Source organism: Myotis lucifugus, unplaced genomic scaffold (assembly GCF_000147115.1).
Source record: "Myotis lucifugus unplaced genomic scaffold, Myoluc2.0 scaffold_50, whole genome shotgun sequence".
Lineage (NCBI taxonomy): Eukaryota > Metazoa > Chordata > Mammalia > Chiroptera > Vespertilionidae > Myotis > Myotis lucifugus.
In genome coordinates this window covers 4,753,156-4,779,748 of record NW_005871098.1, presented here as the reverse complement: position 1 = coordinate 4,779,748, position 26,593 = coordinate 4,753,156, and the positions used below count along the sequence as shown (strand labels likewise).

The following is a 26,593-nucleotide window of genomic DNA, read 5'->3' as shown; positions in this document are numbered from 1 at the left end:
ACCCTTTTATTAGTATAGTTTCTTAGAGAGAGAGGAAGGGAGAGAAAGAGAGATAAACATCAATGTGAGGGAAACATTGATTAGTTGCCTCCTGTATGCTCCTTGACCCAGGACTGAAACCTGCAACCTTTTGGTGCATGGGACAAGGTTTCAACCAACTGAACCACCCAGGGAAAGGATGTCTTTTTTTACCTTCTTCTTATTTTTGTAAAAAATATATTTGTATTGATTTCAGAGCAGAAGGAAGAGGGAGAGAGAGATAGAAACATCAATGATGAGAGAGAATCATTGATTGGCTGCCTCTTGCATGCCCCCTACTGGGGATTGAGCCCACACCCTGAGCATACACCTTGACCGGAATTGAACCATGATCTTCAGGTTCATAGGTTGATGCTCAACCACTGAGCAATGCTGGCCAGGATCTTTTTATCTTCTTATTTAAATAATGTATTACTAAATTATTTTGATGATTGTTTGAGAAATTGTAGCAACTTCACTGCTACCATCTAGTGGACAATGAATGCAATTAATCTTTCTTCAGCTTGACAACTTCTAAAACTGTGACTTCAAAAGATTCTTTTTGTTTTGTTTTCTGTCATATACTATCATTTTTTAAAATTAATTTTTCTATTGAGGTAACATTGGTAAATAACATTATATAAGTTTCAGGTGTACAACATTGTCAATATCTGTATACTCTGTTGTGTGCTCTTGGTGGTGAGCACAAAATAGAATTCTTTTTTTTGAAAAGTACACTGTCATAGATATTTCAACATATGCTGGATGTGGAATCCTGTTTTCCTTGAATCCACAAAGAAAACAATGAACTAATATTTTGTTCTATGGTTTTAAAATAAGAGATGTTCCCAAACTATTAATAAATACACATTATTTTAAAATTTGCACTTTGCACAATATACTCCACCATTAGCATGTCCAGTTCTAATTCTGGAAAACTTCAAGTCCTAGAGTGATTTTTTGTGCAGCCAGGGTTCCCAGTACCTCTTGTTTTACTTTCAGTCTGCATTCTACAACTTAGCCTGGTGGGTGTTTTAAAAACTGATCACATCATTTACAACTTAATGCCTTTCATTGCTTTCCATTGTTCCTAGACCAATGTTCCAAATCCTTAAGATGACCTGCCTAATATGATCCCTACTCCTTCCTCAGCCCGTACACAGGCCTTTCTTTCCTCAACTCTCTTAAGTTTCACCCTCTCTGGCTTCTTCTCTCAGGTTCTGAATAGTCACAGGGCCTGGAAGGGGTGTTCTTTTCATCACCTAATTGTGACTTAATTCTTCAGGTTTCAGTACTTCCTGAGAGAGCCTTCTCCCCACATCAAGTAGGTAGACCTTTTAAGTTTTTTTAATGCAGCTTGTCCACCACTTACTTGCTTAATGTAAATTAATGGATTATTACATAACAAGTTAAATAACTATTTCATGTCTGTCTTTCCACATGGTCTATACAACCATTGAGGGCAGAAATGTTATCTTTCTTTTTCATTGCTCTGTTCTCAATTGCTTAGCAAAGGGTTTGGCACATAGCACACAGCTCATAAAATAACTTGAATGAGTTGAGTGAGATGAAAACTAAATCAAGATAGGGTCTTTTCACCTATACTATCGTTTATGACCCTTGAAAGCCCCCTTCATAACCTGCGCATCTCTGTGCTCTGCCAGTTTTGGCCAACACCCCGAGGGCTTTAACTCCCATGTGCAGTGGACCCACTTCATTACTGTGCACAGATTACTTAGTCATTTGTTCACTTCATTTCCCCCCAAAGAAGTAGGCAATCTGTCAACTTTTCCGATGATAGTGATTCACTTTTATTATTACTTTTTCCAACTAATTTAATAGACCCAAAAGCTTAAAAGAAGAATTAGGATCTGGAAATATCCAAGCAAGCAGAAATGAGAATTCAGGATAGAAAAGAAACAGTGAGCATTTTGGACTAAGGCTCTCAGATGCTCGACTAGTATGGATGCTCCAGGACGTAGTTGGCAATGTGCTTGATCGCCAGCATTGTCTCTTCGCAGGTTGGCCGAATCTTGGATTCAGGAAGGGCAAAGCCGTATCTGCCTTTATCCCGCAGTTCAAAGGTGAAGGAATATTTGATTCCTTGGTCATAAGCCCAGTCGTCAGAGCCTCCAGCAGCAGGATCTGAAATGTGCAAACAGCAGAAAACAAATCTTTACATCTAGGAAGGAAATTTTTAAACATGCCAGCTTTCTTTTATAATTAAAAATGTTTCACTGTGCAAAATAATATAGGCTGCTTGCCTAGTAAATTGGATCATAAAAATATAAAGGCTATTTTAAAAAATTAGACCATTGTTGCCACTAAGCCTCCTTTGTGGGAATGATGTGTTTACTACCCTAGGAAGTATGTAATTGTAATGTATAAACTACTCAGTGTGCTTGTATGCTGTGGTAAACTATGCCATATAGTATGGAATTTGTTTACAAAATATATATAATTTCTTGGAAAAGAATATGTATCTTCCAGGAAAATAAGAAAAGCTGCATGGTGACTGGTAAGAGGAGAGGACTCTCAGCCCTGGGGCCACTGTGCTGAGGGATAGAACTGGAGCAGCCAGAGGGCAGGGCTATGCCTTCATTTTTGTTTCCTCAGGGCCTGGCTTATGTCCTGGCATGGATTAAGCAGTCATCCAGTCATTCATTCAATAACAGTTATGGTGTCACTGCCACATGGATTATGAATTCATTTATTGATTCACTTGTTCTTTCGTTAGTTCATTCATTCATTCATTCACTTATTTATTTAATTCAGTCAACGATGTATAGCCCCCACTGAGCAGCAAGCCATGGGCTCAACTCTGGTGATATCAGGACAAAGAAAAGCCATGGCCTCTTCCCTCCCAGACCTTAGAGTAGAATCACAAACCTCACTGGACTAGGCTGAATAAAATATACAAGAAGTTCTCAGTATATGAATAGGTGGGTTATTTCTGCTAGAACCCCTTAAGATAATAGTATATGTTGTCGGACTCAGAGCAGTTTTAAAAAGGACAAGAAGACAGAGAACTGTATTCTACATAAAGCTTTTTTTCTTTTAAAAAATTTTTAAAGCCTTAGGATTGGAGCATCTCCCACTGCACGGGGGGCCCCTTGATGATAGGACCTAGTCTTTTTCCTTGTATTTCCAGTCCTTTCAGACCTGGGGCAAAAGAAATTAGCAAAGGCAGAGAAAAATATTGGTAGATTTTGAAAACAAAGCCTGCAGAATGTGCCTTCCTAGTGACTCCAGGGCTCTGGGGTCCAGCCCCCACCTCATTCTCCTGCTGCATGCATGTCTCTTGTCACTCGTTTGCACACCCGAGCGCCTGGCTTGAGCCTGAAGTAGGCCTCCCTCCTATGCTTTCCTCCAGCAACTGTTCTGTACCATCACCTGGGCAGTCACCCTTGACACGAGGCTGGGCTGGTTACTCCTTGGGGTGCTCTCCTTGTGCTCCCTCTGGTCAGCTCTCAGCTCACCCCTGTCCACAGTTCTTCCTTCCCTGCTGTGGGTACTTTGAAGACTGACTGGTCCCTTCCTTCCCTTTCTTCTCTCTTTCCTACTCTCCACCCTTCCTTTCTTCTCCAGCACCCAGTAAGGTCTGGCACATGGTAGATGCTCAATAGGTGTTTATAGAGAGTGAATGTTTACGTGTGTTGAAAGCGATATACTTTTTTCTCTTTTTCTGAACAGAAACTGATGACATATTTTATAAAAAATTCACCCTGAGGCAAAACCACATGGTTTAAATGATCAGAAAGAAAAGGCTCTGGGAGCCATTATCGCTTTCTTAGGCACAGGCTCTCCCTGCACAGTTCGGAAGCTGATACTCACAGATCGTGGTGGCTCCTGGGCCATAAGTGTACTTGGTGCCGTGCAGCGTGGCCAGCTCCTTCACAGTGGCTTTAGCCAGGGCATTCTGCAAAAGAACCAGGAGCGAGGGAGTAAGAAACCAGCGTACACACTGACAGAGCAAAACAAACACCCACACATTGTTTTGAGAACAGTCACAGTTCATTAACATTTTATACTCCTTTAGCACCCATTCCAGTTTTCCAGCAAACTTGGTCATGAGACCCCAGTGACTGCCTTGACAGGATGTCTTTCCCCAATGCCCCAAAAAGTCACTCAGTTTCCCTCTGTCCTACAGAGTGGTCATACTCTGTCAACACCATTTGCTGGCCTTAAGTCCTCTGTGACTTTTTCTGTCTTTAACTCAGTGTCCCCAGGGTCTAGTCCAGGGTTTGTCACTTAGAGGTTGTTCAGTAACTATTTGTTGGAACTCTGAGGATGGTCAGCACTCTTCTTACCCAATTATTTGGAATTAGGTCCTTTATTTATTTTAAATCACTGATACAATAAAGCATGAGTTCTAGGAATAACTTCTGTTTTAGGAAAATCTTTTGCTTAATTTTTTTTTCTGGAATTCTTATTTAGGCTTGTTTAAGAAATTTTTTAAAACCTTACTTTAGGCTAGACCTTACTTTTTATAGAGATCTGTAACTGTCCCAGATATTACATTTATTGACATTATAAAATGTCATTGTGAAGTAAAAATTAGGTCCTGTCTAAAGATTAGTTTGAAAAATTTATCTTATCTTTGGAGCTTGAAAGAGAAAGGAGGCAATAAGGTTTTTATGGTTATTACACACAAACAAACAAAAGTCAAATGCACAGAAAATAACTCCAAACCAAAAACACAAACCACCTGGCAACATAGCAGGTTATAAAGCCAAGATAAAGTCATGACAGGACTGTGGGAGGTGGGGCAGGAGCATCAGAAACTACTCATGTGAATGACTGAGGGTCAATGCTGCGTTCAGTGCCAGCACAGAGATGCTTAGGCATTGGCAGTTCCAAGGATGTGGGGCAGTTCTGGCTTGGAAGAGTTTTAGATTGAGAAATTAGAGAACATTTATTCTATTTCAAAATGCAGAACATTTGAATTCCAGAATAAAAAATTAGGAAATATTAACTTAAGTGTATTCTTTTTTTTTTAGAAATAGCATCACCCTCTCAAAAGACCTATTGCCCTCCTGCCCCTGCACTCAGTTCCCCAGGGAGAAGGGCTCTGTTCCCAGCTCCTCCCTGCACTATAGAGGCCCTAGCATCCACTAATTCACTGCCTATTTGAATGAATCACTTGGAAAACAAGGCCTGCTTAGGCTGTCTGGAGAATATAGGTTTGAAAATCTGACTGTTTACTATAAGAGAATAAGCCACAATTCACTCTGGTTGTGAAACTGGCTATTATTTCACACGTTGGCATCATTATCATGACTTGTACAAATGCTTGGAAAACTGTGCAGTTGGTGATGAAATCAGAACAATTCTATTTACAAAGTAGCAACTTCCCTTAGTTCTTTTTCTATTAAAACCAGTTTAATAGAGTCTGATGTAAAACTGCTGAGGGCACGTCCTATAAGACTTCAAGGATTCCAGCTCCCAAAGAGTTAATGCTTCATTAACCAAGTGGTACATTAGAAAATTTAAAAAGAAGTATAAAATTTAAATCATGATTTTCTGGTCTGGTTGACTGAATTGATGCAATCAGCTTTTTGGAATTAACATATTATTCTCAGACTTTTGGACACTAAGTTGAAAATTTCCTTTTTTCCTAAACTGCTAAACTGATATATGCTTTCTCTTACTGCCTGGCCTCGTTACTGATGTGATCTGTCTAGTTCCTGTTCAATCTTATTCTGACCCACACTGGAGTCAGGTCTTCTTACCACCTATTGCCCAATAGAATTGGAATAGTCTACAGACATTGCATCACGCTCCGGATAAATTTCAAACCATCTTTTAGAGATGTGAAACATGGCGAGGTACTCATTCTTTTGGTAGGTAAACAATACGTTTTTTCCTGTTCTATAATTTCTCTAACTTGCCATTACCCAAAGACATCTCTAGGTATTTTTTTTGTAAGGCAGAATCTCTGATTCTAAAAACCTTTTATTTCTTCCCTAGTTACCTTTTTCAGGCTTTTCATCTGTTCTATTTTTCTTTCCATAAGCCTTGAATTACTACTTTTATTTAGTAGGAATATGACTCTAAAAAGTTCCGGTGATCTAAGGTACAACAACATGACTATAGTTAGCGATACTGTATTGAACACTTGAAGATTGCTATGAGAGGAAAGCTTTAATGTTCTGTCCATAACAATAACTGCAACATCGTTCTGTGAGGTAAAGGATGTGTTGACTAATGTGGTAAATGTTTCACAATATGTACATGTATCAAATCATCATATTGTACACCTTACACTTACACAGTGTTATATGTCGGTTATGTCTCAATAAAGCTGGGAACCCCCCCCCCCCCAGATATGACTCTTTAGGGTTAGTTCCAAATGTGAAAAGTTATGAAGACTAGAGAAGATTTAAGACAAGAAGATCATTGTCATCATCTACTGAACTCTTGTGTGTTGGTTGACCTTCAAGTCTCTCAATATATTTATTGGTATAACAATATTTGAATTATCCAACAAAACCTAAGGGGCCTACTCGTGATCTGTTACTTCTTTTGACTTAATTAACATCAATTTATCCATAACTATTGTTAGAGTCACACAAAAGTTCAGTTTGCCTTTTCTGAAACAGTTGCTGTGCCTTTGATACTGAAGCACTATCTAAGATTGATGTTATCTTAAAACTGCAGTTATTTTGCTCTGTCACTCTGCACATTGCAGGAACATTTAGTTTGGGCCTCAGCATTGGCTCGCCTAGTCTGCATTGCTCTCTCATCTGGACATCTACCGCATCATCACATCTGTCAGTGGCTCTCACTTTCCTCCTTTCTGGGTTTAAGAGTTTGGGCTAGTCCCTCCCTTTCCTCTCAGGTTGCATCACTGACTGTGCCTCCCCCTGTCCCTTACTAGCTAGGTTCCCTGAACTCATCCCTGCGCACCCTTCCCTGCCTCTCCTTACCTCCTTGACCTTGGGTATCCTTCTTCCTTTGTTGGACTCTCCTTCCCCTCCTTATTCACATGGTTCACATGCTATTGTTCTTCAAGTTTCAATTTTAGTGTCACCTTCAAAGTTGCCAAAACTCTCTTAGGAAGCACTGAGCCCCCCTCTCTTGTGAGGGCTCATCCTCTATTAGAGTTCCTATCACTCTGTGGATGAAAGGGGCCACATGCTAACCTGACGAGCTCAGGGAAGGCCTGCATGACAATCTTGCAAACTCAAAGATCTAAAGTAACTACAAAGGATGGTCTGAAATTAAACTTTATCTAAAAGCAGTTATGGTGGACAGTCACATCTTAGGCTGGTATCTTCACTGACAAAGTCAACCTTTACCTTAACTAAGCCTATCTGTCTTTTTGCATCTATGATAACATATCCTTGAAATGTCTGGGTAACTTGTAACTTCCCTTTTCCGGACCCCTTGGGGCACAACCTAATGTGCCTGGGCACCAGGAGAGATACACAAATTCATTCATTGTTATTGTTATCATGTTAATTGTTGACTGTTAACTATCCTGCACCCACCTAAGTATGTGTCTATCATTTTGCTTTTCATCCAATCCCAGAGGTTTCTCCGCTTTGCTTTCTCCCGCCTCTCTAGTCTATCACCAATGGATTTCATGTAACCCACCTAGGTTCCCCTCCTTTGATTGCAATGTATAAAAATAGATGAAAAAACCGCCATTCTGTGGACCATTAGCCAAATCCATTGAGATACTGCTTCCCGGCAATTGTCGACAGTTTGGCTCAAATAAACTCACAAAAATTCTTTACAGGTTTGAATGTTTTTACATTAACAACTCTGTTGTAGTAACTTCTTTTTGGCATTTAATCTCCTTGTGAGGAGGGATTCTTGGCTTTTCATTTTGTATCTTCAGTAGGTTGCATAGCACCTACCACATGGTTGGTTGATTGATTCTAATTCTGGGTCTTTGGGGCATTACAGATGGGCCTGATTTGGAAGGGGGTTAGAGTGCTGAGCTCCGAAAAAAGGCTGAACTGTGACTTGCCTGAGTGGAGATTGGGATGCTTGTGGGGAGGGTGTCAGGCAGTACCAGGTACTGATGGCATTGACCTCTGCTATGGACTTTATTTATTTTTATTAATTTTTAAAAATGAAATCTGTGGACCCTAGCCCCTCAATACCAAGAGACAAAAAAGTTGGAACTGACATTAGTCAACCAAAATATCATCTTTTAAATTCCAATGATCATAACAAAAATCTTTGGAATCAGTGTGGGTCTTTTCTTTTAAAGAGTTCAAATACTTTCACAAATGTTAGTCATTTATCTTCCTAACATTATCTGTCCACATTTCATCGACATGGAATTTTCTAGCAGAATAGAATGCCATGGGGGGCAGTGTGCTTGGTGGGGATGTTTCAACTAAGCTAGTGACTGACCCCTTCCAGGAGTGGGAGTGTGGTGGGGGGGTTCCCTGCATTTGCTAAAATGTTAGAGTGGTAACTCCTTTTCCTGTCTGGCTCTGTATAAAGGGATGAGGAAAGCTAATGAAAGACCCACAGAAGCAATAGCTCATCAGAGTGTGATCTACATCTTGAAAAACTCCAATTAATGACACTTTCTATACAATCTGTTCTTTGAGGGACATGTTACATCTTTGCTCAATAGGTTCAAAATGAGAACTAACATTTACATAAACCTTAGACTCTACAAAGAACTCTTGCTAAGAGGTAGGTATTTTTATCCCCATTTTTCAGATAAAAGAACTGAAACTCAGAGAGGATAAAAGAACTTGCCCGAGGGCATGCATTCCTGGTAAGTGGCTGACTTGAGCTAGGTTCTTCTTGCTTCAAATCTGTGCTCTTTTTCACTTCTCCTTGTGGCTTTCGAATACTTTAAAAGAAGTGTTGCTGGAGCTGGTTTTACCAATTGTAAAGAACAGAAGAAAGCTAAATATAAACCAGCCTCAGAAAGAACTTTGCTTTCAGTCAAGGCCAAACATGGCCAGCCTTTATTAATCCTTATATGAGTTTCCTACCACATCTTATGCATGTTCTCTTTTGTCACCTGTTTTCTTAGAAAGAGGCCTTGGTCATACAGCAAAAGACAGTGACAGTCCTGAGTGTCACATCTAACTCAAAGCCCAAGAGACAAAAGACCAATTAGTATAATGGTTCCCCAGGCTCTGAGCTCCAGGGTGAGATGAATAGAGTGAGGGTGTTTCTTCCCACTGACCTGTGTCCCCAGGTGACATGTGATCAGGGACCCCCTGACTTAGGACTGTGCTTGTGGTCCTCATTGCAGCCTCCATGCACGCAGCCAGTGTCATGAAGGGAAGCTGCCTTCTAATCTTCCTCTGGTCCTTTATTCTGGTACTAGAAAACAGAGGCCCCAAACTGACAAGGGCTTTAAACCAATTCAAAGGACATTTTCTTCAGAACTTTGTTTCTCACTTGAATTTAACCATCCCTCTGGGGGAAGACATGCGATAATGGAAGCATCAAAATGATCTTTAACGGCAGTTTCCTTCCTTCTGTCCTGTGATAATGGGGAACTCACACCAAGGGACCAATGAGGAATTTAACTTTTGTAATTTTGGTGCAAAAGGAGAAGCCAGTGCTGAGGAGAAGGCCTTTGGGATTTTAAAAAACAAATGTGTTTCTGGGAAAAACGAAGAGGGTAAACAAGCATAGGCTTTGGTTGCAAAGCCCTGAGATTCAAAAAAGGCAAGGAGTTAGGGATAGCTTGGCTTAGGAGAGAGGACCTGTCTATCTCAGCAGAGCCCACGGGGAGTGTGGGAATGTTTTCACTGATGTAAACCAAATTTTTTCTTTGGCTGATCTACAGACATATTTTTAAGCTCTTTAAAATTCAAGGAAAATGTGAAGCATGAGTCAGCTGAAGTTTCAAAGTCCAGAAATTTTTTTTTTGTGTGTGTGTGGAAGTGGTGCTTCTTTTAAGTAAATATTAAGAAACAAATGCTACAGAATGAGGATGAACATGGCCTCCTGCACTTCAGATTTGCAGAACACTGTAAACTACGCATGAGAAGGGTGGGAGATGCTGTGAAAGCCAGGAACCTTTGGCTAGAAATGTGACTCCATTCTTATCTCTGTTTAAAGCAGGGTTTCTCCACCTCAGCACTCTGGACACCTGGGCTGGATAACTCTTTGCTGTGGGGTTGTCCTGTGCATTGTGGGATGTTTACCAGCACCCCGGCCTCTACCCACTCTATGCCAAGCACTCCCACAGTTATGACAACCCAAAATGTCCCCCCCTCCCCAACATTACCAAATGTCCCTTCAGGACAGGGAAGGGGGCAAAACTAGTTTACAAGGAAAGTCAAATAAAGGACATGATTATGGCAAAGAGTATATTTTATAGAAAAAAATTAAAAAGGAAGATAACTGGTTTTAAAGGTGCTCTGAATCCTTATTTTCCTGTTGACAATGGTATGTGTCTCTTAACTACCACTGCTAGGTCAGTCCTGCTAAAATATCACATTACTAGCAGGGTTGCCAGATTTAGCAAAAAATATGGGATACCTGGATTTTGGGGTATCCAAAATATAAAATTCAGGTAAACAAGTAATTTTCAGTATAAGTCTGTCACATGCAATATTTGGAACATACTTAAATACTAAAAATGATCTGTTGTTTTTCTGAAACTCAGGTGTCACGGAGTCCTTTGCTTGACCAGGCGATCCTATGTCTCAGGTGCCAACTCCAGGGCCTGGCTCCCACACAGCAGTTACCTGACATTTAAGAGCCTCTGCAGCCTGTTTGCCTCCTACCCACTCTTCTCTGGCAGGAACACACAGCCCAGGAGAGCCTCCTCTCCCCCATCGCCCCCACTGCCCATTGCACTGTGGTGCATTCGCTGGCTCTTCTCTCTCCCTTAAGTGCTCCTTTCCTCTGCCACCCCAATTCTGCCCTTCCTTCAAGGCTCAGAACAAATTGTGTTTCCTTTCTGTAACCTGCATTGAATAACTTCATCACATATTGCTATTTCCCCGCCCTGAATGCCTACTATTGTGCCTGGTTGGAAACTGCCATTCTGTCCTCCTCACCATGTCAGTAAGATCTTACACTCTCTATCGCAGGAGCCATGCTCTATGCTGAGCACTCAATAGGGGCTAAATAAAATTTCTGGTCATTGCCTGATAAGCCATGTACTGACTGGGAATTTTAATAAGCCAAGCAGTCACTGAAAATGTATAGAGGTAAGTTAGCAACTAGTTTTTCTAATCAAAGAAATTCTGCAGTTGTTATTTGAAAATTTTTTGTCTTTTAAGTGAGATTGCAAATTCTGTGAAAATTCCTGAAGCAGATGTTTTGTGCCTCAAGTCCTGTCTGCCTTAGCTGCTGGTAGTCTGCCTAACAGTGGGGCTATGGCCTCATTGCTCTTGTTACTAGGCAGAGACATGGTGACAACTGTGATTGGGTATGCTCATGACCCTGCAGCTGTCCACCTCCTAATCACAATATTTATTTCCTTTGATTTTTATGTTTATCTCTAATCAGAGCCTTGTGCTGTGCTCACATGCTTGGATGGAACACTGGATTTCTATCTTGGTGGCTCATTAACTGAAACTTTAATTAAGAAGTAGTGAGGTGCCACAAGACTGGAAGGTATTAGACTTTAGAAAAATATTTCTATCTTTTTGTTTAAGTTTAATAATTTTTCAGTAAGACTGTCATTTTTCTCCAGTTTAATCATAAAGACTGGGCTCTGAGAAGTGAGGCATCTCAGCTGACCAGTGTAAATCCTTAGCAAAGTTAGGGGCAGAGGCATGAAAGACTATTTAATGAATAATAGCTATAGGGGGTACCAACCTAGAACATGGCCACACCAATGTGTGTGTGTGTGTTTGGAAATTAGGGCAGCCTAAGAAGTTCTTTAGGATCTAATAGTTCCAGGCCCTAGGCTGCCTCTACTACTGCTGTTGACTTTGCCAAGCCTTTATTGTCTCAGCTGGAAAACAAGAAGATCAGAGATATTCCAAGATTTCCAGCTGTAGAATTCTGTGTTTCTAATGCAGAAATGTGGTGTGAGATGCCTGCCCCTTCGTGTACTTTTGTGGAGTGCACATCAGCTTTCCATTTGCTCAAGATACTTAGTTGACCTGTTATGATGCTGGGTTCCTACTTTTGAACTTAGAAGTGGTGTAATAATAATTACTATTATTAACAGTGCCATGTAGGCCTCTTTGGGAGGAAGGTGTACGAAAGATTGGGAGCTTCTCCATACTCAATAAATGCAAAGATATGAATAAGTTTGGGAGCCTTTTCAATTATGTCTGCTAGTTTTTATTTCCTGTGACAATAAAGAGGTCATACAATTCACTATTTCATTATCCTTTAGAATTTTGAAAATGTAAGTATATTCTTTATCTGGGCCTTAAACCTTCCTTTGAAGATAGTGATAGCTTTATAGCGAGGAAGTCAACCCCAAGGAACCAGACAGTTTATTAAACCATTGGAAACTTACAGTGCACTTCCTATGAAAGTGATTTGCAAACTGGGAAGCAATGCATGTAAGATACTTTTATGATTCCTCACACTTTTTTTACTGATCTGTTGAAGATATATTTTTGTAGCCTTCCTTGTCATCCATGCTGTTACTTATGTTCTTCTACCTCATTGGTCTTTTGCATTCCTATCTCTGCCTTTCTTCACTCTGAAAGTTGTCTCATGATATGGGCAACTGTCAGGCAATCTGCATCTAAGATCTTTCAGAAATGAAGCCACATCAATTTTCATCATGACTCAGACATCAAAGGATTGCTACTTATAATATGTCCTAGATTTGGGCTAAGAATGCTAATATAAGTAGAGAATAATTTCCTTCAGCCTGGAGTCTTATTCTCTTTGAATATTTTTTCCCAACAAGTATAATCTTATAAACTTTATAAGTATATAGAGAAATTAGAATTACACACACTCACGCCAAATTTTGTGTAAGACAAAATCTGCTTTGCATTACTTTAAGAAAATTCTGACTTATCTATAATGTGGTATGCCCATAATTTATCTTATTAATTTTTTCTACGTTTTATTTCCTACTGTGGTCACATTTTCCTAACTGAGAATTAATCTGGAGGCACTAGAGTTGGATGGAACTTTCATCTTTCTAGATCAAGACTTACTTTTTCCTTGATATCCATATTACAAATAAAAACCACAGAAAAGCTAATGTTATTCTTTTTGAGAGACTCAAATTGTCTTTTGGGTACAAATATATTTATAATAACTCTATAGTTATGAGCTGTCCTAGCAAAATGTGCCTAGGAAATAAGTAAGTTGAATTTACACAAAATAAGAAAAAAGTTGAAAGTATCTTTATTTATTCAAAAGACTTAAAGTTGCTTTGGAATGCCAACCAAAATCCAGATCCCAAAAGAATCAGATAATCAAATAACATCCACCTCGGATTTCACTAGTGGCATTTAAAAATTTCTTTTAAGATATGAGGCAAAAGTTTAATTATAGAAAACAATTTTAAGAAAATAAAGTAACTTTTAAATGAATGAGTGTGATATAAGTACAATTATATTTTGCATTTTAGTTACCTATCTGATTATGCTCTGAAAAATATAAGAAGTCACATGTACTGTTCCTTGAATTTATTAGTTTTGTGAATGTAAAAATAAACATCCAATGTAAGATTATTTTGTGGTTTGTGCTTTTTTTGAGAATAGACTGTGAATATTTTAGTTTGTTATAATTCTGTTTATTACACTCCTTTGCTAATTAGAATTTAAAAACAATTTTGGAGGGCAGGATTTCTAATATCTTTTTGTACATTACCTCTCTTTTCTTGATTTTAAATGAAGGAGTGATTGTTAGAGAGGAGCATTAGTGGCTCGCTTTCTAGGGGTCGGCTTCACACTGCTGGGGGCATGCATGAACTGGCCCACCAAACCCACTAACTCGAGCCTTGAGTCTGTTTCTGGGTGAAACTACCATAGGAAGGAGCAAAAATTATTCAGGAGATTCTATAAGTAGAACTTTATTTTTTTTAAAAAAGGATAATCTGTAGCAGTGGTTCTCAACCTTCTGGCCCTTTAAATACAGTTCCTCATGTTGTGACCCAACCATAAAATTATTTTCGTTGCTACTTCATAACTGTAATGTTGCTACTGTTATAAATCAAAATGTAAATATCTGATATGCAGGATGGTCTTAGGCGACCCCTGTGAAAGGGTGTTCGAGCGCAAAAGGGGTCGCGACCCACAGGTTGAGAACCGCTGCTAGACTTTTAGAGTAGCCCAGATAGTATGTTATTACTATATGGAGTGACAAAGTTTTCATCTAAAAGGGTTTACATTTATTCTCAAAATAAGAAAAAGCATTGAAACTTTGTGAAGCAGTTCAATTCAAAAGAATACTTTGTCTTAGTCTTTTAGAATTTATGTTTAAAACTAGTTGCTATTAAGCAAACTGGATATCCTGGTTATTGTTACACTTAATATGGTTTATAATTTTAGTTTTACTATTTTACTTACCAACTTATCAATGCTTAGTTATTATGGCTTTGTCTTTTTTATTTTGATGTGGTACAATTTAAACTTATTCACATTAATTAAGCAAACAATACATGCCACCACCTCTCCATTGGTGACCAGAAATCTAGGACTGAAGTGAAGAGCTGACCACACCCATCTCTGGGACAGAGGGCCTTGAGCACCCACTGGGAACACTGAGTATAATTGGAACAGTGAAATATTTAATGGTTCCAACTAATGATGTTTTCTTTGTTTTTTGGCAACAGATAGGGAAAATGGGAAGCTTTTTGAGAAATAGCATTTTTTTAAAAAGAACAACCTTGTCAGCTATTAGCTATCATTTTTTTTTTCTAAGAGTCTGAGTTATTTTTCTGTTTTGCTCTTCACAAAACATTTACAGCATTACATGTTTTATTTGGTCTTTGAAAGACTGAATCTGAAAGTACAAAGCAATATTTTTCACTTGTTAAAGTTACCGGGTCTTCAAATTTATGTATGTAGGTAAGCCAAATATCTATGTCATTGTCTAAGTAAAATACTTTTTTGGGGGGGAGGGGGCATAACTCAAATGATTTATTTTTTAATTTTTTTTCACATGCTTTAAATCTTTTCTTTTAGATCACTGGTCCCAACTTCTGGCAGCCAGATGTTTCACAAATTTAAAAAAATATATTGTTTGAAGAATTCAAACCTCCTTATTTAAAAATAATATGTATTGATGTGTGATATTTGTTAATTATGTAATTTAGCTTTTCATGTAGTTATATCTTGATTCTCCAACAAGATTGCTAGTTTTTTTTGAGTCAGGGATATTAATTATTTCCTATATCAAATAAGGACCCATTCACATCATTTTTTCATTGACTGATTTACTTTTGTGTCTCACCTCATCAAACAGTGAAATAAGCAATTTTAGGATCTCATCACAATCCAATGTCAACCAAATGTACCACATTCCTAATGACATCTGCCACACTCAGCCTATGTGAAATCCAGCTCAAAGCAACTTGACAAAATTGACTTTCTGATTAAGATTATACATGACATGAGGGAACTTTGTGGATTATCCCAGATGCCTCTGAAATCGTCATGTGAGTGAATACTGTGGTGAAGCAGGAGGAGGTGGAACTATTGTCATTTTGAAGATGAGTGAATAAACCACATGTTGGGACCATTCCCTGAATCAAAACCATATTTCTTTTAGCTAATTTATTTAGCCACTTCTAGATTCTCTGTAAATTTGTTGTAAGTCTTTTGCTTCTATTACCAAAAATTATTAATGGAACTTCTAGAAATTGTTCTTATGATTTTTTCCAATAATAGAATTTAAAAAATTTAACAGTGAAATACCATATCTACTGTCAAGACTACTTACCAACTCAACATTGTCCTCTGTGAGTTTGTAATCATAGGAGTAAGGGTAAAGCATCATCTGGGAGTATGAGTGGATTGTCAGATATGCTTTGATGGAAGACAGGTTGTTGCGGATGAAATTAGCCAGGGCCTTGGTCTCTTTTTCAGACTCTGCAGCAGGCCCACAGTAAGTTTCATCACAGGGGTTTCGAGATGCTCCAAGTTCTAGAAAACATATATTGTTAATGGTAAAGATCATCTACTAAAGTTCTCACAGGGCATATTTCAAACTTTCAAATCAGAGAGTTAAAGATAAGTGGTTTCCATAGGAGTACAAATAATCATCATCATGTATGTACACATTATAAACTATGTACACATTTAGTCACAAGATTAGGGTAGTGTGTTTTTAAGCTGACAGCATGTGAAACCAGCAATGTTTCCCTGTGTAGTATTATACAGTGAGATCAATATAGTGTATGAAAATTAAAAAGTATGGAGCAAACTAATATCTATGAGAAATTTTCATATTATTGCAATCATTTACTGAGAATTGAATCACGAAATTATAATTCTATCACAATTTTGTTTAAATAGCTATTTAATGATGGTCTCCTCTCGATTATACATTCCATAAGTAGTAGGATTATGTCGGGTTTGTTCAGTCTTATGTTCCAGCATCTAGCACAGCTGGGAACACAATAGAGCACATAACACATTTTTATGGACTGAATAAACTCTATTGTCTATGCTTTCAGAAATTAGAACTCTAAACTATAAAATTTTATATTTTTTCTTGTTTTAGATACTATTATGTTTCCTATCTTATTTTTCCTCCTATGCTTCTCAACAGATACATGCAAATGGTCAGCCAGATACTTACTGCACCAACCAGCATCAAAATTTCTGTTGGGGTCTGTACCAATGCATTTAGTTCCATCATAGGTGGAGCGAGTCTTTCTCCACATTCGGTTCTAAAAGTGGATTATATGGTTAGAACAAGTATAATAGAAAGTGGTTGGTTTTAATTTAATCAGTGTCTCTAAATACTAGTTCATATACCTTGGTCCAGGTGTAGACATAGCCATCAATATTGACCACAGGCAAGACATAGAAGTCTAACTTTTCGAGAAATTCTGTCATGTGGATCTCACGTCCATAGGTGCGAACAGCCTGTGATGAATTACAAAGCAGAATTTCATGAAAAAATGGAATGCACGGTGCTGCTAAAATTTACATAGACTAGATGATATTGACTTTGGTTAGATATTAATGTTTAAAAATCAATTAGCAAAATACTGCTGATAGTTTTGTTTAAAACACTTGTTTCTAATTTTTCTCTGTTTCCAGGATACTCTATTTCATCCCTATGTATTCCACATAATTATTATTTTTATTTTAATTTTTTACTTTAAAGTTTAACAAAGATTTAACAAAACTAAAGACTTTTAAATAACATACATACTCACTTCCTTTGCAATAATAACTGTGATAACTTTTTTCAAAGCTAGTAAGATATGAGGGTAAGACCCATTCTAGTAAGCAAGGAATGTCTATGGGTGGCTATGCCTGTTTCTCACAATATCATCTAGAAATTTATTTAATTTCTATGAAACCTCCTGTAGATGGTCTATCCAGTGTCTATTATAGAAAAAGAATGAGAACTTCTTCCATTATAAATTGAGTTTGCACTAATGGACTTTGGGGAGCATCTCACTGAGGCTCCAAGCTGTACAATGATGGAAGTCTTCTTTGTATGATTGTTTCTTAAGAAGGGACCTCTTTTAAGGGACTGGACTAGTTCTCCATGCTAAGAACACTTATCTGTGAATAAGGACCTCATGCCCATTTATTATGTTCTCTTAGTCACAGTCCCTCAGGCCCAGAATTATTTTAAACTTAAATTTAACTCTCTCCTAAGTTTGCTTGAATAGACTTTATGGCATTTGAGGCTTTTATGTATTAACTAGAGGCCCGGTGCACAAAAATTTGTGCACTCGTGGGGGAGGGGGGTGTCCCTCAGCCCAGCCTGTGCCCTCTCGCAGTCTGGGACCCCTCGGGAGATAACGACCTGCTGGCTTAGGCCTGCTCCTGGGTGGCAGAGGGCACTCCCAATCCTTAGGTGCAGCCCCTGGTCGGGCTCAGAGCAGGGCCAATTGGGGAGTTGGGGCGCCGCCCCCTGTCATGCACAGAGCAGGGCGGATTGGGAGGTTGCGATGCCACCCTCAGTCACGCTCAGGGTAGGGTCGATTGGGGGGTTGGGGCACTGCCCCCTGTCACACTCAAGGCAGGGTTGATGGGGAGGTTGTGGTGCCACCCCCTGTCACGCACAGAGCAGGGCCAATCAGGGTGTTGGGGCGCTGTCCCCTGTCACTCACAGAGCAGGGCCCATCAGGGGTGTTGGGGCTCCATACCCTGTCACGCACAGAGCAGGGCCAATCAGAGGGTTGAGGAGCTCCCCACTGTTACTCACAGAGTAGGGCCGATAGGGGAGTTGGGGCACCCGCCCCTGTCACACACAGAGCAGGGCGGATCAGGGGGTTGGGGTGCCACACCCTGTCACACTAAGGGCAGGGCGGATGGGGGAGGTTATGGCTCTACCCTGTCACACACAGAGCAAAGGCCCGTGGAAGGGGGGTTTGGGCCCCCCCCCCTCAATCCCCCCAAAAAGCAAGGCCCGATCAGGGGGGTTGGGACGCCGCCACTGTCACACTCAGGGCAGGACCGATGGAGAGGTTATGGCTCTACCCTGTCACACACAGAGCAGGGCCTGTGGGGGGGGGGGTTGGGGCGCCGCACCCCGTCACACACAGAGCAGGGCGGATCAGGAGGTTGGTGCACTGCACCCTGTCACACACAGAGCCACAGGGCGATCAGGGGGTTGGGGAGCTCCCCCCTATCAGGCACAGAGCAGGGCTGATCAGGGGGTTGGGGCGCCTTCCCCTGTCACGAACAGAGCAGGGCGGATAGGGAGGTTGTGGCCCCGCCCCCTGTCACTCACAGAGCCGCAGGGTGATCAGGGGGCTTGGTGGCTGCCCCCTGTCACGCTGCTCCAGGGGCCGGGAGCCTTGCTGCTCCGCTGATCCTGGTGCTGGGAGGCATATCACCCTTTTACTATATAGGATAGAGGCCTGGTGCACGGGTGGTGGCGGGCTGGTTTGCCCTGAAGGGTGTCCTGGATCAGGGTGGGGGTCCCCACTGGGGTGCCTGGCCAGCCTGGGTGAGGGGCTGATGGCTGTTTGCAGCTGGTCACACCCCCTTCAGGGTGGGGGTCCCCACTGGGGTGCCTGGCCAGTCTGGGTGAGGGGCTGAGGGCTGTTTTCAGGCTGGCGGGTGACTGAAGCTCCCAACCGCTCCTTTTTTTCTTTTTTTTTAAATTCTGGGCCAGCTTTAGCTCTGAGGCTTGGCTCCAGCTCTGAGGCCTCGGCTGCTGAAAGCAGGTATCTGGTTTGTTTGGGTTCTATAATCGAAACACTGTTTCAACTCCAGCTCTGAGATCCCGGCTGGCTGAAAGCAGGTTTCTGGGGTTTTGTTTAGCTTCTATATTTGTAACAATGTTTCAAATGCAAGCTCAGAGGCCGGCAGCGGCAGGCAGGGAACGTTGGCTTCCTCCATCACTGAAGCAAGCAAGCCTCATGTTCGCTTCAAGCTGCCTGGCTGCCGGCCGCCATCTTGGCTGGCAGTTAATTTGCATATCGCCCTGATTAGCCAATGGGAAGGGTAGCAGAGGTACGGCTAATTACCATGTTTCTCTTTTATTAGATAGGATAGTTTTTATATACTCTTTGTGACTCTATGCATGTATGTTCATTACAATAACATGATAAAACATGGGCTTTTGAGGTTAGAGAAGCTATAGAACCATGTTTTTTCAATGTTCTACAATTGGAGATAATCACAGTAATGATAAAAGTTCTTTCCCTAGAGGACAGATGGGGAAACATTCACTAAAGTTAAATGGTGGCAATTGGATACATAATATGTCTAGAAACCAAAACCATACAAATAGACACAAAAGTGCTTCACAGAAAAGAAATTATATTGTATATAATTATATTTTATATATTTAAAAACACTTTAATATTTTCAACCTTTAATCTATCTATATAATACCCTAATATGCAAATCGACTGACCAGTGGAATGACCAGGGGAATGACCAGTTGCTATGATGCACACTGACCACCAGGGGCAGATGCTCAACACAGGAGCTGCCCCCAGCCTGCAAGCCCCGACCCAGCAGTGGTGGTGGGGGGCGGGGCCAGCAAGTGATCACCCCACCAGTCACCGCACAGATCGGCCCTGATCGCTGGCCAGGCCTAGGGACCCTACCCATGCACGAATTTCGTGCACCAGTCCTCTAGTTTTGTAATAATTTTAGAAGAGTTACAAGTACAGAGAGTTCCCATGTACCCTCCACTCAAGCTTTTCCTAATGTTACCATTTACATAACTATGTTACAGGCATCAAAGTGATACACTTTGGTACAAAAGTTTTACTCATATTTCACCAGCTTTTCTACTAATGTCCTTTTTCTGTTCTAGGACCCCCACACTGCATTTGGCTGTCATGTCTCCATAATCTCCTCTTATCTGAGACACTTCCTCAGTCTATCTTTGTCTTTTGTGATTTGGCACTTCTATTGAAGAGTGCTGTCTGGTTATTTTGCAGAAGGTCCCTCAGTTGGGCTTCTCTGATATTTGTAATAATTAGAGAAAGATTATGCATTTTGGGGAAGAATACCACAAAAACCATGTACCTTTTCAGTGCATAACATTAGAGAGCACATTGTATTGATTATGTCTCATACTGATGATGTTAACCTTGATCATTGTTAAGGTAGTTCCTGCTAGGCTTCTCCACTGTAAATTTTATAATCTGGTACATATTTTTCAGTAGGTACTTTTAGGATGGCAAATATTTTATTTCTCTTTAAATTTTACCCCCTAATTTTTGTGCATATCCATTGATTTTCCTAAAATTATTATTACTGTAGTGTTCTAATGGTAATTTTCTATTTTGCTCATTCTTTGTACATCTGTTAGTTGTAATTCTGTAAGAAAGACTTGTTCCTTCTTTCCTTTTTATTAACTTATTAATAATCTGTATCAATATGGGCTCATGGATATTTAAGAATTTTAGTTTTTAAAGGGCTTTCACATATATCTTATAATTAGAATTATAAGGGTTGAAAACAGTACCATTTATGGTAGGGAGCTATATGTACTATTTTCTTTTATTATAAGGCATGCAGTGATTAGTATCCAGAAGGTAAAGATCAAGTTAGTGTTTATCTACAATCATGAACTTTCATCCACTATACTACCTATTAGCCTTTCAACCAAAGGTGGGTGTGAAATTCAAGTAAATACAATTTGCTAACTGTTTTTATTTTAAAACTTGCTTTATGAAGGTCTTTTGGTGAGAGTTGCAACTAACACCCAAAAATAAGAACTTGAAATTATGATTTTTCTGTTATTATTCTCTTCTATTATAGGTAGGTTGTAAGGAATTGATTGAAGTAAAATAATACTTTCTACTTCTCTCTTCCCTAAATCATTTTACATACTGACCTCTCTCACAAACCACTGGCAGAATGCTGGGGAAATCCACTCTCTGGCATGGAAACCGCAGTCCATGAAAATAGCAGGCTTATTGGGTCCAGGTTTACCAACCTATTGCAAACAAAAGGAAAACTATTATTCATTAAATTTGGAGCTTACCAGTCACTACCCTTCTGAGCCTTAGATTTAACAGGTGAAACTTGACAGCAGCAAGAAATATATTCCATGATTAAATTAAAACATCATACTAGCACAGTATGTTCTTGCCACTATAACCCAGTGTTTGAGCTGAAGGCTTATTGAGCCCTATCTGTGGTCTTACATGGTTGTGTATTACTTCTATTAAGCTTGATAAGCACATATTTTCAGAAGGTGCTTAATTACCCTGCTTAATTGTCCTCATGTGAAGCTTATTTTCAGCTGCTATTATTAGGTGACAGGTCCAAGACAACTGGAAGAATAATTAGAAATAATAGTGATTGTTGCTAATCTTGTAAGAATTTTTTCTTCTCTCCCACTTATTCCTTGTCTTTTTATATTATTAGAATTATATGACCTAAATGGTTTTAGAAGATGACAGAAACAAATTGTTGATACGCTTTGTAATGTTGTCTGATAGACATGAAGTTTATGAAACTCTTTAGCAAATGGATTTGCAAACATCTGGGGGAAAAGAATTTCATCAAGGTAGATGATCATTTACATTGCTTAGACTCGGAGGAAAGTGGTTAAATTTATAGGACATCCATTTTATTGCATTTTTTCTTTTGAATAAAAGTCAACATAATGATTTAAAAATCCATGTATGATAAAAGAAGCTGGGAAATCTGTTTGATTCCCTGGGGGATATAGGCAGTGAAAGAATTTTAACAATGTTTGGGATGAGTATATCTGGGAATAGATGTTAATGTGTTAGAATTCATCGATTTAAAGCCCTCAGATATGGCAAGGTCATGGTTAAAAACAATTACCTTGAGGAGGTACATAGTGCGTCCTTCAAATGTGGTGCCGATTGCACTGCGAGAGATGAGGTCTGGATTCTCACTGGCAACTTGCTGAGTCCAAGCTTCTATCTACCAAATGGAACCATATGGATTAATGTGGCATTTTTGGTTCAATCCCCAAAGTAATGTCTTACTAAATGATGTGCAAGTCCTACCGTTTCCCAGTTGTTGTACTTCTCATAACTGTGTCCAGTCGCACGGACCTGGCTGTCAAACTGAGCCTCCAGAATAGATCTCAGGTTGCTTATTAATACCCTGCAATGAACCAAAATGTGTGCTTCTGTGAACATAAGTACATTTCTCAGTGAACACAGGAGAAAACCAAGAGCCACTGCATAAATAGACGGTACAATGCGTTCACCATGGAGTCACATGTGTTCTCTGATAGTTCCTAACATCTTTCACATTGAGCTGATTATCCCAAATGGTGAGCAAATCACTGAGAAGGATACTGTAGAGTGTGAGCAAGACTGGCTCTTCCTGGGCCCAAACTTCACATTTTGGGGTGTTTTGGACTCTAAACTTGAAAAATGGTTTACTCTGGTATCTGGGGTATTCTAAGCTAGGGCCTTGGCTGCGCACAAAAGTGTGCACTTGAGCCCTATCTGCGGTCTGTCTTCCTCAGGACATTCCTGGTATTAGCACTAAAAGTCCCATGTCCCAGGAGCCTAGTCAGTCCCAGGTAAACTGGGACACGTGGTCACTGGAGGTCTTTCTTCATATTTTTGAGAAAAATATCTTGGGTGGAAATTCAGAAATATTAAGACTAAAGATTTAGCAGACAAAAGAATACTGGGTTTAAAGACCTAGTTTCTGCCTGCCTGTCTTTCGAGTGTTCAAAGAAGTCTAAGAATGATTCTGTAGCAAGGTAATATGAAAATTGGTGATAGAGTCTCTGAGGCTTATTTCTATAAATGATTGTTCAGGTGAAAATTCCTGCTGTCAAAGGCAGGCCTGAGGGTGTGTGTATGTATGACTTCATTTCTCTTTGCTACTTTTGAGTGGAAAGTGTGTTCTGAAGGGACAAAATTTTATGAACATCAATGCCCTTAATCACAGCACTGTGAATGCTATGGACAGAAGCCAGCTTGCAAAACTTCTATTAACCACAGTCAAGCCTTGAAATGTTTTTATCTAACACACTGAAAATTGCAGCCCCACATCAAAAGTCTGCCTCTCCTCCGGCTGCCCCAAGGGCACTCTGATGAGGAACGGCAGCAACATCCTCTGAACTCCCCCTTGTCGCTCCTTCATTTGGTTAACTTGGGCATGAACTTGTGTCTATTTATGGAAAATGCAATAAATTAATACAAAATGATATTGCTTCCTAGCAAAAGGCAAATACTGTCTTAAGGCAGATATTTTTTTAAAGGAAAAGGAGCAGGTTTTAAAATGTATTCTGTGGAAAAAGAATTTTCTGCCATCAGGACTCTGTCAGTGCATTGGTTTCTATGGCTGCCTTAAATTACCACAAACAACATGGATTTATTATTTTACACTTATGTGGGTCAGAAGTCCTACACTGGTCTCTGGGCTAAAATCAGGAAGTCAGCAGAGCTCAGTTCCTTCTGGAGGCTGAGGAGAGAATCTGATTCCTTGCCCTTACTGGCTGCAAGAGGCACATTCCTTGGCTCTTTGCTGTGCTCCCCCACTTGGAAACCAACAGCTGAGGCTCAAGTCCGTCTCACATCGCAGCATCTGATCTCCTCTTCTGCCTCACTCTTCCAACTTTAAGGATTCTTGCGATTACAGTGGACCTATTTGGACAATTCAGTATAACGTACCTACTTTAAGGCCAGCTGCTTAGCAACCCTAATTCCATCTACACCACTAACTCCTCTTTGTCAGTTAACATAACATGTTCAAATGCTCTTGGGTTAAGATGTAGACCTTTTGGAGGGACCGTCATTCTGCCTGCTGTGGTTAGGTGCTATAATTATATTCAACATCCACATTGAATTGTTAGGGAAGAGGGGAGAAGTAGAAAAATCCTAAATTAGAAATCAAGATCAGAGTCATAGTTTTGCCTAACTCATAATTTTATAATTTTTGGGATGGGAGCATTTGATTATCTGGTATTTAATGTTCTTTTCAGTTCTAAGATGCAATGACTTGACTCAAATCTATGGACCTTGGTCATTTACATAGATGTCTTCCAAGGTTTATGAAGAAAGAATTAAACTATGGTAAAATTGCTAGTTACCATTTTCATAAAATTCAGGAAAACACAGAGAAAGCTAATGTCTAGAATAGAAATAGTTTAAGAAAATGATTTTCAAATATAACTAAAAACAAAACAAAACCCTGAAAACTTAAAAAGAAAATAAAAAGCAGAAAATTTAAAGAAAACAACTACATTCTAAAATCATCAAATTGAAAAAGAACAAATCCTACTAAATAAGGATGAACTTGTCTGACCAAATGACAAAACTAAAAATCCAAGGGGAAACTGTAAATGATATCTATTTTCACTTTAACAGATTTCCCATGGTCAGCGAGCAGGTACTATAGCATATGGGTTATAGAGCTTCTTCATGGGGTGCCCAATGAAAAGAAGTAATCAGTTAATTGCTTCCAGGCATTCCACACCCTCAGGACTTCCATTAGACATTTGTATCTAAGACCATAACCATGGCGATGATCACTCATCTATGGGGAACCGGCTCTAATAAAGAGGCCACAGAGCTCCCACAGCACATCCTGCCCTTTTTCCTGTACCCGATCATCAAATTCAAATTATTTAGGAGAATCAGTGGCTGTGTAGGGGTTGGTGTTTTGTTCAGTACTAAGACAAGACATTCTGTTAGCATTGTTACTGTGTTAAATATTAAACATTTTAATCAATAACCAGAAGCATAAAAATAAGTTACATTTAAGATGACCCCTAAAAGTAAAAGTATCCTTGGGTAACTTGCAAAACAGAATGAGGTTGAAATATGGTGCTGAGTTTTGCTTGAAGGCTGGGGATTGACCTCAAATGATCTTTCCAGCCCTATGATTATTTGATTTTATTAGATTTAGGACAAAGCACTCTTTACTATATTACAAAATATTATTACTAAATAATGAGCCTCTATATTAGGAGATTAAAACAATGCCTCTTAATGTAATAGAGAGCATATTACGGCTCCAAATACAGAAGCATGTACACTATTTTATACTTTCATATGTTCTTTGTATAGTGCTATCCAACTTCTTTTTTAAAAATATGCAGGCAAATTAGATAATAGGGACTCCCAACAAAGCAAGGAGTACAGTGGTGAAAAGGAGAGATGTGACTCCATTCTCTCCACCTTTCAGGTCCCTGGAAAAGGAGTATTTGCTTAGTCTGGATAGCATACCTACCACTGTGGAAGAACACTATGATGCACTCACTGCTCTCTGAGGACACATCCCTGAACGAATCTGAATACATAGAAAAATGATGTTATAGGCTGTTAGCAACAATCAGTCTTCCCTGGAGTGGAGACTGACACCATCCAATTCCTAGTTTCTCTATATCTAATAACTATTTAAAAATAGTTATTTTTCTGGGTACACACATTGTGATTTTTTCCCATGGTAATTCAGAATCTGATTAAAGTTGTCAAATGATACAAGTCTTGGTGAAGAGGGTTGGAACCACTGAAACATCTGAAAAGCTATTTTTCTGGGATTTATGCCATAGAGCAGGGGTCCTCAAACTTTTTAAACAGGGGGCCAGTTCACTGTCCCTCAGACCGTTGGAGGGCCGGACTATAGTTTAAAAAAAAAACTATGAACAAATTCCTATGCACACTGCACATATCTTATTTTGAAGTAAAAAAACAAAACGGGAACAAATACAATATTTGTATTTGCATGTGGCCCGCGGGCCGTAGTTTGAGGACCCCTGCTGTAGAGTATACAAACAACTGCAAATTCTTGTGGCAGGAAATAGTCTAAAGTCTAAACACAAATTAGTTACCATATGAGGTCATAATGGGATGCACAGGGACTGCTTGCAGCCCTGGCAAGGATATTGCTGGTGTGCTTCTCCAGGGTTTCTAGGGACTTATTATTATTTAACTAGAGGCCTGGTACATGAATTCGTGCACATTGAAAGGAAATTAATTAGAAGAAATACTTTAGAGGCCAGGGAGGGACCGTGGGAGGTTGGCTCCAGGGCACAGGAGGTTGGCTCCAGGGTGTGTCTGGCCTGCCTCTCCTGATAGGCAGAACCTCAGCAGCAAGCTAAC

General features: G+C 39.7%; 1 protein-coding gene across 1 annotated transcript in view; it reads right to left on the bottom strand.

Moving 5' to 3' along the window:
* Positions 1–1,805: 1,805 nt before the first annotated feature.
* CPB1 (carboxypeptidase B1) overlaps positions 1,806–26,593 on the bottom strand; it is a 42,431-nt gene continuing 17,643 nt past the window's right edge. Inside the window, exons 4-11 of the mRNA XM_006088641.1 lie at positions 22,532–22,631; positions 22,344–22,445; positions 21,382–21,483; positions 16,872–16,982; positions 16,693–16,783; positions 15,832–16,034; positions 3,853–3,937; positions 1,806–2,163 (exon numbers count right to left, since the gene is read on the bottom strand). Coding sequence (XP_006088703.1) covers positions 1,976–2,163; positions 3,853–3,937; positions 15,832–16,034; positions 16,693–16,783; positions 16,872–16,982; positions 21,382–21,483; positions 22,344–22,445; positions 22,532–22,631 — 982 coding nt within the window. The 3' untranslated portion in view covers positions 1,806–1,975. The remainder of the gene's footprint in view (positions 2,164–3,852; positions 3,938–15,831; positions 16,035–16,692; positions 16,784–16,871; positions 16,983–21,381; positions 21,484–22,343; positions 22,446–22,531; positions 22,632–26,593) is intronic.